This window comes from Culex pipiens, chromosome 1, assembly GCF_016801865.2.
Source record: "Culex pipiens pallens isolate TS chromosome 1, TS_CPP_V2, whole genome shotgun sequence".
NCBI lineage: Eukaryota > Metazoa > Arthropoda > Insecta > Diptera > Culicidae > Culex > Culex pipiens.
In genome coordinates, this window is record NC_068937.1 from 21,708,024 (window position 1) to 21,720,526 (window position 12,503).

The 12,503-nt window shown below is 42.7% G+C and overlaps 2 protein-coding genes across 2 annotated transcripts; both read left to right on the top strand.

The window, feature by feature from the left end:
- The first annotated feature begins 2,045 nt into the window (after window positions 1–2,045).
- Window positions 2,046–4,778, top strand: LOC128092293 (sodium channel protein Nach). Its single transcript, XM_052711632.1, has 3 exons — window positions 2,046–3,181; window positions 3,268–3,774; window positions 3,834–4,778. Exons 1-3 carry the CDS (start codon window positions 2,451–2,453, stop codon window positions 4,438–4,440), a joined length of 1,845 nt encoding a protein of 614 aa, XP_052567592.1. The 5' UTR covers window positions 2,046–2,450; the 3' UTR covers window positions 4,441–4,778.
- A 2,102-nt stretch (window positions 4,779–6,880) lies between these two features.
- LOC120420250 (sodium channel protein Nach) lies at window positions 6,881–9,451 on the top strand. Its single transcript, XM_039583241.2, has 3 exons — window positions 6,881–7,748; window positions 7,815–8,327; window positions 8,384–9,451. The coding sequence occupies exons 1-3, from the start codon at window positions 7,135–7,137 to the stop codon at window positions 8,997–8,999; spliced, it is 1,743 nt and encodes a 580-aa protein (XP_039439175.1). The 5' UTR covers window positions 6,881–7,134; the 3' UTR covers window positions 9,000–9,451.
- The last annotated feature ends 3,052 nt before the right edge of the window (window positions 9,452–12,503 follow it).

Sequence of the window (12,503 nt, forward strand, 5' to 3'; positions counted from 1 at the left end):
TTTTAGAATTTTAGAATTTTAGAATTTTAGAATTTTAGAATTTTAGAATTTTAGAATTTTAAAATTTTAGAATTTTTGAATTTTCAAAATTTTCAAAATTAATTTTTTTTTATAAATTTTATAAATTTTCTAATTTTAAAATTTTTTGAATTTTTTAAAATTTTTGAATTTTTTAAAATTTTAGAATTTTTAAAATTTTAGAATTTTCTAAATTTTTGAATTTTTAAAATTTTGAAATTTTTGAAATTTAAGAATTTTTAAAATTTTAGATATTTTAAAATATTAGAATTTTTAAAATTTTCAAAATTTTAGAATTTCCAAAATTTTTAAAATTTTGGAATTTTCAAAATTTTATAATTTTCAAAAATTTTTAAATTTTTAAAATTTTAGAACTTTCAAAATTTTAGAACTTTAAAAATTTTAGAATTTTCAAAATTTTAGAATTTTTAAAATTTTAGAATTTTCAAAATTTTAGAAATTTTAAAATTTTAGAATTTTTCAAATTTTAGAATTTTCAAAATTTTAGAATTTTTAAAATATTAGAATTCCAAAATTCTAAAATTTAAAAATTTCAGTATTCCAGGATTTTAGAATTTTTAAATTTTCAAAATTTTAAATTTTTTAAAATGTTTAAAATTTTAGAATTTTTAAAATTTTAGAATTTTAAAAATTTCAGAATTTTTAAAATTTCAGAATTTTTAAAATTTCAGAATTTTGAAAATTTTCAAAATCTTAGAATTTACAAAATCTTAAAATTTTCTAAATTTTACAATTTTCAAAATTTTAGAATTTTCAAAATTTAAGAATTTTAAAAATTTAAGAATTTTCAAAATTTAAGAATTTTCAAAATTTAAGAATTTTCAAAATTTTTAGAATTATAAAATTTTTAGAATTCTAAAATTTTTAGAATTCTTAAATTCAAATTTTTTAGGATTTCTGAATTCCAGAATTTTATAATTTTAGAAGTTTTTTTTCAGAATTTTAGAAGTTTTAAATTTAATTTCAGATTTTAGGAAATTGATAGTTTTAGAGATTTAGAATTGAGTAGATTTTTTTACAAGATTTTGAAAGTTGTTGAATTTTAAAAATTAGAACAAAGATCTTCAACAATTCAAAACTTGTTAACTGTTGTTGTTTCAAGCTGAAACCCACAGTGACATACAGCGAGTCAAATATTTGTCCGTACCCCCTACAGCCACTACAGCCCGATTACGATTCCCTAGTCTGAAATTTGAAATTTTCAAATTCCCCAAGCAAAACATTCTGACCCAGAACGGTACAGAAATTCTCAGCACGGAAAGTGAAAATTTCAAATTTCAGACTAGGGACTCGTAATCGGGCTGTAGTGGACGAAATTGGATGCTTCAAATTGCAAGAGGTGGGTTTTTTTGTCCTCTATCTGATCACCACAAAATTTCCCTCCGAGGGGTTGAACCGGTTCCGGGACAATCCGGATTTTTTAACGGTATTGTTCCAAAACAGTATTTTTGGTCGAAAAATGTCAATAAAAAAGATGAAAACAATGTATATTTTGAACAAATATTGTTGAAACTTGTTCAATAGAGACTCTTACAACACAAAATAGCAATTTTATAAAAATAGTTGTTTATAAACTAATGTTATGATAAGTTTTACTTTAAAAAACTAAATTTAATCCAATTTTTAATATAAATTAACTAAACAAACTTATCAGAAGTTCAAAGTTGTCACAAACTGGCTAAAGGTACTAGTATTTGACACTGAAACAACATTTCATAAATGAATTCACTTAAATCGATCAGATTTTGTACTTTTACTAGGGGGTACGGACAATTATTTGACCTCTTTTTTTAACTTTTTTCAGTAAACAATTTTTGTATTTTTCAAGAAAAAGTTTTTTGCAAATCCAATGACAATGTCTTAAAGAGGACATTTTGCCGCGTCGATTGATGTATAAAACATGGCACTTTAGTCGAATTTTATGTACTTTTATATCACAAACATTTCCCGTACGGGGGGGTACGGACAAATATTTGACTCACTGTACTAAGATTTTCAAATACAAATTTTAACATGTAATGGCACTCCAAAGAGTTCAAGTTCAAGAAATGTTCCAACCCCTGATAGTTCAAATTACATTCAGGACAGTTAGGGTTGTTCGAACCATCCCAATGCACGAAAAACTGTCAAATAACTAACCTCAAAAACATAGCTGTTCTTGTTTGCTCCAAAACAAAGAAATCCGCCAAATTTAGTCACGCTAAATTTTTCGGATATCCCTAGGTTCTCCGGAGTCCCATTAGCGCCGTAAGATCGGAATCGCCCGATAAGCCCCAAACAATGAAATCAATGCGCCACAACTAATCACTGTCCGTCACGCAATCGCTTTCATGTGGAACATGAAACCACTCGAGAGAGTTGGTCGGTTTCCCAAATTCAGCTTGACAGTAGGCGCGCCGTGACACGTGCCAATGGCGAACAAGATGGACGCCAGCTCGAAGAAAGCCCGCAAAAAGAAGCCTACTAAGGTGGAAGCGAAGAAAAAAGCCACCAAAAAGCGGTCGGATCTGTTCAACGGGTTCCGGCTGTTCCGGAGCAGCCTGCTGTACCAGACGAAGGAGTTTTTCGAGAACTCGACGCTGCACGGCGTGCGGTACATCGCCGAAGAGGGGCGGCCATTTTTCGAAAAGTTTATGTGGTTTTGCTTCGTGGCGACCGGGGCGGTGGCGGCCATTGTGATTATTTTCAGCTTGTGGGAAAAGTTCCAGACGAATCCGACCATCACGGGGCTGGACACGGACTTTCACAACCAGGAGGTGATCTTCCCGACGGTGATGGTGTGTCCGGAGCGGCCGTACGACGAGCGCAGTGTGCACGATGTCGCGTACGTCACGCTGGCGAACTACGAGGCCGGGTCGGAACAGTACGAGCCGTTTCTGGAGGTGCTGACGAAGCTGTCGTACGGGGCGGTCATCCGGGAAGCGGTCGAGAGGGCGGAGAACTTTTCTCACGCGAAAGAGCTGGTCGGGCGGGATTTGCGGAAGTTGGTGTTCAAGATGGCGGTGCGGTGTAACGCGACGTTCGGGTACTGCCGGTACAAGGACGAACCCATTGATTGCTGTGGGTCGTTCAAGCCGGTCTATTCCGAGCACGGGTTCTGCTACTCGTTCAATTCGCGGTACATCGGCCAGGAGCTGGAAGAGTGAGTACCTGAATGTGGAATGACGTTGAGCTTTGACAGTTCAACGTTGTTCAACATGAAGGTGACGTAATGTCAAACATTTTCAGGGAGCGCAACTCCGACACCAAGTACCTGTACGAGACGGACAAAAAGTGGGGCCTGACGTTCGCTCCGCTGCGCAAGTCGGACGTGTTTGTGCACTCGCACAACGAGATATCCGGCTGGGACTTTCGGCCGCAGGTCCAGTGGGACGAGAACTTTGCGATCGACTTCCTCATCTCGATGAAGCAAACGTACACGACGGAGGACGCCCGGCAGCTGTCGATTGGGCAGCGCAAGTGCATCTTTCCGGACGAGGTCCAGCTGCGGTACTACCAGGACGATTACACCTTTTCCGGCTGCATGAAGGAGTGCCGGCTGAAGAAGTGCCTCAAGTACTGCGGCTGTATTCCGCCGTTTTACGCGCCACCGGTGAAGAGTCTGCGGCAGTGTGTCGCGTCGGAACTGCCCTGTTTGGCGGCCAACGTCGGGAACATTACCAGCATTGGCGGCTGTCAGCACTGCGAGCTGGGCTGTCACAACACGGTGTACGACATTGAGAAGTACTCCAAGGTGTAAGTTCAGTACGACTCTTGAGAATGTTCCGTCAATCACGTGATCTCCTCAATTCCAGAATGACTACGGAGGCCGGCAAGGAACCGGTGGTAACGATAGAATACCTAACCTGGCCCGTCATCCGGTACAAGCGCGAGGTTCTGTTCGGTTGGGTTGACCTGCTGGTGTCCTTCGGAGGCATTGCCGGCCTATTCCTAGGCTTCAGCCTACTATCCGGAGTGGAGATCATCTACTTCTTCACGATGCGAGCCTGCTGCATGCTGTACAAGAACCGTGACCAGCTGGTGGCCATCGAGCAGGAGAAGCTGCGACGACCTCCGGACCGGTACGACCTTGGGCTGCGACCAGACTTCAAACCCCAAAGCGTCGAACCCCAACCCACCAAAGAACCGTCGCAAGATCTGCGGAACGTAATCACGCTGTCGCTAGTCGAGCAGGAGTTCAACGCGGTCAAGGTGCCGAAGCAGAACGGGTTAGTTCTTGGAGGGTTGCAACCGGTGCATCGCCGGCTCGAGCGGCGACTGGAGAAGATGAACATCATGATCCGGCCGGACTTTTCCCGGCCCGTCCACGTGGCACCGTACAGCGAGCGGATCATGCCGCTCGATCGGAACGTGATTCTGACGAAGGACGGGAGCATTTTGTATAACGGGTATTTGCCTTGAATTAGGGTTAACAGCGTGACGTCACGAGCGCACACGCACACACATTTTTACAGAGACACACGTGCAAATAATGTAAACAGTGCAGACAAGCTGTCAAATTTCTAACCTCAAAACCGAGTCGGCGTAAACCTAATTGTTTACTGGTTTAGATGCTTTGTGTTTTTATATTTTGTGTGTTAAATAAAACGATTTTTTACTAAAAGCCAGTGTGAATGGATAAGCACCATCTTGGAGAGAGGAATGACAGGTAAATGAAGCGATGACAGTAAAAGTTCTGTTTGACAGATCAATGCAAACAATTGTTAAATTCTCGAAATATTATTTAAAAGTAAATAAATTAAAAATAAATAAATTTATTGATCTAAAACTTCCAACTAATCAAAACATCTTCAAATAATTTTAAATCTTAATAATGTCATTCAAACCTTTTTTTTTTATTCATAACTTATTTTTATTACGTTCTTTTAGGTGCTACGACCAGGTTAGGCCCAAGGATCAGTTTACAATCAAAATATTAAAAAAAAACTCATTACACTCCATACTTGGAGATCATGTAACTGACGAGGGTTACTTGGTCCAAGCGGGTCTTGCAGGTTTTGAATCTGCCGATGTACTCCGAGAAAATGCCCCACAGCTCAGCAGAACTGTAGAGCACCTCCCCGGCTTCCTCTTTCGTGGCTCCACTGTCTCGGGAGCTTCCTTGGCTGCTTCTTGCGGGGCGAGGGCGATCCTTCGATGTTCCGTCCGGGACTGCACCCGGCAACGGAGGGAACTCCGCCGGCGTGAACGCCGGAACTGCTGGACTCTGCTTCTCCGCCTTCCTTGCCGGCGGTTTTGGTTTCGACGCCTGTTGGCGCCTCCGGATGAAGTCCGCACGCTTGGGGCAGCTGCGGTCCGTGGCTTCGTGGGCTCCAGAGCAGTTGGCACACCGCTTCGGCTCGGCTTCTTGGACTTTGCACTCGTCCGTCTTGTGGGGATCCCCACAGTTGTTGCACCTCCCTTTCAGGTGACAGTTCCTGGTTCCATGACCCAGCTGCAAGCAGTTCCTGCACTGGGTCACGTTCGGCCGCTTGTTGCGGTAGGCCTCCCACCGGATGATAGTGCTTGCCACAACTTTCATTGCAAAGAGCTTCTTCAGATTGGAAGACCACAATGTACGGAGGTTCGTCCACGGTGTACTTTTCCTTCCGCTTGATGGTATTCACCTCCAGCGCGTCCAGCTTGAGATCCCTCTTCAGAAGGTACTTGACCTCGTCCGGTTTCAGTTCATCAGGAAAACCACGAAGAACCACCCGATGATTTCGTTCGCTCCGCCGTTCGTGGGTGTAGAATTCCACTTTCTTCCTCTTGAGGAGCTCCTGCAACTTGTCAAAATCTTTGACAGAGAAGCAGGTCACCTTGGTTCCAAATCGGGTTAGTTTGTAAATTGGGTTGAAACCAAATTTACAACTTTCCACTATCGCCAGGAGCTTGTAAATATCCGTGGTGTTCTTCACCACCAAAGGTGGTTGCTTTTGTTTACTTGCCGACTGGCCGGGTGCTGGAACCGCGTCTCCTCCTCCTGCTGGGCTGGCATTGTTGTTGTTTTTGTCGCCCGAAAGCGCGCTGAATTTGTTGCTGTTGAGCAGGGTCTTCTCAACTTTTTCTCCTTCGATGCCGATTCCAGTGACCTCGCTGGACTTCTTCCGCTTCCTCCTCGGAGGATTCCTCCACCTCCATCCGTCAAAAACTTCCAAGCACAACACGAACAAAACACGTCTTAACTTGTCGCTGGCTGGCGACTGAATGGTCATTCAAACCTTTGAAATTTAAAACATAAGGTCGAAAATATACTAACACATTCATACTTCTGAGTGCCACTGAAGTTGGTTTGTTTGCATCAGATCTGCTATCTCTTTCCAGCAAAAGTTTTTTTCATGGCATTCAATTTATAGCTGGTTTTGAATTTTATATTTTTATTTTATAGGTTTTTTGACTTAAAGCTGGTTACGCCCGATGACAGCTAACATATCTGGCAGAGACAGTGACAGTTCGAGCTTTGTTTCAATCAGGACACTGTGACGAGGAGTTCAGTGAAGTAAAACTATTTTTTTCTCTACAATTTTACCAGAAAAATTAAATAATAAATCTTACGATTTCAAAATGTTAAAACCTTTAAATGCTTTTAAAAAAAAACGATATCAAAATTGAATATTTTTAAAAATTCAAAAATAAAAAAAAACTATGGTCTATAGACATCTTGAAATTTGTAAAAAAAAAACTTCAAATCTAGAAATCAAAAAATCTTCAATTTCAAAATCTAATATATTAAAAATAATCGAAAAAGCTAAAGATCATTAAATAAAAAAAAAATATTTGTATTTTTGTATGCACGAAAATGGGGTTAGGGAACGTTCTTTTATTACGTTACGCAGTTACGGGAGGGAGTTTTGAAGGTTGTGTTACGCTTCATACATAATTATCCAAAATTTGTATGTAAATTTTGTTACGAGGGGTTCAAAAACCCAAAATTTTGCGCTGCATAATAAAAAAAACGGTCCCTTACGTAATTATACACAGGAAGGTGTGAAATCGCGTGCTTCTCAAACTAAAAGCAAAATCATGTCAATTCAAATCATGTAATTAAAATCGGTAACGTGAAACGCTTTTATAATACCACGACTCCACCGAAAACCCCACTCTCAGTTCGAAACCATGCCCCGAAAGCGCCACGTTCCCCCGAAGATTCCCCTCGTCCACCTGGTCCGCGCCAGCTGGCTCCACCAGGTCGGTCAGTTCTTCACCGAATCGACGCTGCACGGCGTCCGGTACATCGCCGAAGCCGGCCGGCCCTTCTGGGAACACTTTGCCTGGTTCTGTCTGGTGCTGGTCAGCGCCGTCACCACGGTTTGCATCATCCTGAACCTGTGGGTGCGCTTCCAGACCCATCCGACCATCACCGGACCGGACACGAGCCTTCGCTTCACGGCGACCGTGTTTCCGACGGTGCTGGTTTGTCCGGTGGAGACGCCGTTCGACGAGGATAAGCTGGAGGACTTTAACGAAACGCTGCTGGCGATGAGTTCCTTCGGACGGATTGGTCAGTTGGTTGGAGATGAGGGGTTGGTGGGGAGTTTGTCCAAGGTGAAGATTGATGACGTGAGGAGTGAGATATTCCGGAACGTTTTGAGCTGCGACGAGGTCATTGGCGAGTGCTGGTTCAGAGGTACGCGACTGGAGGATTGCTGCAAGAGCTTCTTGCCCGTGTTTTCCGAGGTTGGGTTCTGCTACGCGTTCAGCGCCAAGTTCTACGACTCGGAACGGGCATGGTAAGAGCGGGGCCAGGCCTACTGCGTAAAGTTGCCTGCTGAGATGATTGTTTGACATTTTCACAGGGTGCGCAACCCGGATCGGAAATTCATCTACGAAACGGACAAAAAGTGGGGCCTGACGTTCGGCCCGCTGCGCAAGTCCAACATCCTGATCCACTCGTACAACGAGCTGTCCGGCTGGGAGTTCCGACCCCAGGTCCAGTGGGACGAGGACTTTGCGATCGAGCTGCTGGTCACGATGAAGCAAACGTACACGACGGAGGACGCCCGGCAGCTGTCGATCGGGCAGCGCAAGTGCATCTTTCCGGACGAGGTCGGGCTGCAGTACCACGAGGACGAGTACACGTATTCCGGGTGTATGCGGGAGTGCCGGCTGATTAAGTGTCTCAAGCGGTGCGGATGCGTTCCGCCGTTTTATGCGCTGAAGCCGGGATCTACGGAGCGACAGTGCGGTCCGGCGGATTTGCCTTGCTTGGTTAATAACTTTACGACCATTACCAGGGTTGGGCGTCTATGTCAGCAGTGCGAGTTGGGTTGTAACAATACCGTGTACGAGATTGAGAAGTACTCCAAGGTGTAAGTTAGAAAGAGATTCAAGGTTATGTTCATGGTTTAATCCCAGCATTTTGCAGCATTGCGTCGGAGGCCGGCAAGGAACCGCTGGTAACGATCGAGTACCTAACCTGGCCCGTCATCCGGTACAAGCGCGAGGTTCTGTTCGGTTGGGTTGACCTGCTGGTGTCCTTCGGCGGCATCGCCGGCCTATTCCTGGGCTTCAGCCTACTATCCGGAGTGGAGATCATCTACTTCTTCACGATGCGAGCCTGCTGCATGCTGTACAAGAACCGTGACCAGCTGGTGGCCATCGAGCAGGAGAAGCTGCGACGACCACCGGACCATTTCGACCTGAACCTTCTGCCGGCGCTTCGCCGGCGAAACCTTCAACAACGCAAGCAACCCGCTTCTCCGGACCCTTCCCAGCGGAACGTGATCACGCTGTCGCTGGTCGAGCAGGAGTTCAACGCGGTCAAGGTGCCGAAGGAGCGCGGGCTGGTGCTCGGCGGGTTGGGAGCGCAACCGGAGCATCGCCGGCTCGAGCGGCGGCTGGAAAAGATGAAGATCATGGTGCGGCCGGACTTTTTCCAGCCCGTCCACGTGGCCCCGTACAGCGAGCGGATCAAGCCGCTCGATCGGAACGTGGTTCGCACGAAGGACGGAGGCATTCTGTACAACGGGTATTTGCCGTAGGAGACACGACGTTCCGATCAGGATTCCAGCACAACTCAATCAAACTCACACTTTCGTCCCGAGCGTTCACTCTCAACGGTCCACAACGTAAACGCAGGTTCTGGACACAGCAGGATTGCTGCCGTAGCCAACCTCCCGAACGCCCACCGTCCCGTTCGGACCTGTAGAGATCTGCTTAGCTTGTTCCGCGCGCGTTTACACTCCGTCCCCACATTTGTACTCATCTGTCACTTCCTCCTCCAGATCGTTCAATCGCAGGTAGCACAGCTCGTTGTTACAAGATTATTCTATGATACAAGGTTGCGGCTTCGCTGCTGTGCCAGCCGGATTCGGTGCAGGAGCGGGCGGGGGTGGGTGAAATTCTAAGACTGGATAAAGGGCAATGCTTGTCGTGCTTGTGAACGACGATTCCACCGCAGTAATCGGAATCGAAGCTGGTGTCGACCTAAGCGTAGTAAGCTTGTTCTCCGGTCACGAACGATTTTGGTTTGCAAAAAGACATATTTGTGCTCGATGAATTTCTTTTTCCAGCCGTTGTTTTTCATCCAGAACTCGATGTTCCCGTTCTCTTTCCTCCTTAATCGCCCTTTCATGAAGACGCTTTTCCAGATTATTCCTTTCAATCAGCAAGCGTTCTTGGATCTGTTTTTCTTCCTCCAGGCGTCGGATTAGCAACGCTGTCTCTGCTGAAGATGTTGCTCCAGCAAAACTCGAACTCGACGATTTGTTTTCGTCCAGGGCGGGAATTCTAACCTCACCTTTTCGTCGTAGGTCAGACATCGCGTGTATAAATTCTTTAAGTTTGTTGCTGAGGGTGTGAACCGGTTTAAGCGGTGTATGCACTTCGGAAGGAATCGGTCAAGAAAAATTTCAAATGGGCAGCGGCGGCAGCGAAAGCAAGCCAGAGAGGGTGAAGAAAAGCCCCAAGAAATCGCTCCCTCTCCTTTGTTCTGTTGTTCGTAAAGCCATTGCTTGACCCCTTTCCTTCCGATCAGCGTACTAGCCTTTATGTCGGACCTCTTTTAGTCAAACTCGAGATGATTCTTGGAGTAAGCTTAAAGCTGAAAATGTTGTTTATTAGTACATAGTTCAAAGGTTTGATAGCAGAGACTTACAATTTATAGTCCTTAAACCAACTTTCGTTCACCGTACAGCTATTTAGTCATAAGAGGCACGGAGCCTAATTTGTGCGCATAAGGTTAGTAAGTTTCATTTAAATGCAGATTTTGCTTACTTATAATCTAAATCTAGCCGATTTAGTTAAGCACAGATGATTTTTCACCCAACTTATCTATATGACCGCAAATGTTATGTAAGCGAATTAATAAAGATCAAATTAGTCCCAAAAGTATCTATCGTTGTTCAACGTTGTATCGAATGACTGTCTGCTTTCCACGAATTGACGTTCTTCTCTCCTTCTAATATGTCAACTCCGTTGACACGCCCGAGGTTGAGGGAGAGATCAACGAATGATCTAGATCACCGGGGGGTTTGCTCGCCTGGTCATCTGCTTCAGGCTGAAGCCTTCAGCAACACACTGTTTGTACATGATGCTTTTTGAAATGTTAGCATCGAATTCTGAGGGCAGATTCAGATTCAACAGGCAAAATTGGGTACTAAAGCCCTATGTCAATTTTTATGCACAACGGTAAAACACGCGATTAAAAACCATTTCTGATCACTTTTTTTCATTTTTATGCGAAAAAAATATTGGCAAGTCAGCATTTTTTCGATGGATCAACTATGGTCCCCTTGGAACTGTTGAAAGTAACAGTGTTCACCTTTATGCCTCCTCCTTGGCCCGCCGTTTCTGCACCAACCTTCAGTTGAGTCGCCTCGGCGTTTACACGACATAATTCCCGCCCAAAACGTTGTCGCGTGCGGTTCGATTTTTCTCGCTAATAAACAAACGTTCGTTTCTAAAGTTTAACGCGAGTGTTTTTTTTTCTATTTCACCGATTCTCGTCTCGTCGCGGTAATCCGCTGTGCACTCCGGACAAAAGTCCGTCAGGAACGAGCTGTCAAGTAAACCTTTACTGTCAAGAAGGGCCGTGAAGTTAATTTTTAAAAATTAAATTGGGTCCTAAAATGAAGCTTAGATTGCTGATATTATTGTTTACAGCGATAAAGCTTATTTTTCTGAGTACAATGACCCTTTGTACGACCACAAAGAGTTAAAAATGGATTTTCAAATCAATTTTGAAAAATTAACCTCGCGGTCCTTCTTGACAGAAAAGCTTCTACTTGACAGCTCGTTCCAAGGGGACCATAGTTGATCCATCAAAAAAATGTTGTCTTGCAAAACAAAATTTTGCGTTAAAATGAAAAATAGTGATCAGAAATGGTTTTTAATCGTGTTTTTTTACCGTTGTACATAAAAATTGGCATAGGGCTTTAGTACCCAATTAAAAATCTATTTTAAATCCTTTGCGGTCGTTCCAAGGGTCATTGTACTCAGAAAAAATAAGCTTTATGGCTGTGAACAATAATATCGATGCCAACATATCAAAAAGCATCATGTACATACTAGGGTAAATGACATAAACTCAAGCATAAACTTTGAAAAATATTTGCAACGGACTAAATGAGTGTTCAATGATTTTTTTTAACGAGTTGCTGTGAAGTTTACTACGGCCCTCCATAGAATAATCTACGTGCGTATGTATTGCGTGTACGTACACTAAAATAAAGTGAGGTTAAATTTTTGTCAGCCAGCGAAAGACTCAGCCAAAAGGCCAAAAAAACTTGGGATTTTTTTTTTTTGTAAGGTGCTGAAGAATCGGTCATTATAGAGAATTTGCAGCAAAGCTAAAAGACACATGTCGCCACCTATGAACAAATAGCGTAAACCTATGATTTTTTGAAAAAATGTGTTTTTTCCTTCAGATACAACATTTTTACAAAACTTATGCCGGATTCGGATGAGAAACATTATTTCAAACAGTTTGGTGTATAACTTTCCAATATTTGTTTGATTTTGCCATGAGAAAATTGTAAATTTTGTAAAAGATAGTAATTTGAACTATTTGGCAAGAAAGTATGTCAAAAATCAATAAAAATTGTTGAATATACGTTAACACACTTGTTATCAACTATATAACTATTTATTTCATTGGTATATATCGGGAAACTCATTTTTTCGTGTTCCAAAACATGTTTTTTAAAGAAAAAGTTCACAAATTTTTGCGCGCTAAAAAATTGATGTTCATTATTTTAAAGCAAAAAAATTTTCTCGTCTTTTGCAACCAGTTTCATTAAGATTGATGCAGGGAATCATGAGAAATAATCGATTTTGTTCTTTGATCGGCAGAAACATTTGAAACGCAGTCGCGCTGCAAAACCTCAATTGTTATGAACATTAACATATTACAAATTTAATCACCCTGGAAACTCTAATATTACTTAGGAATACTTGGAATACTTAGTATACTAACGATATTCCAGTATACTTGTTAGTATACTAACCACAAAACAATAAACTGTTAGTATATTAAGATTCTCTCA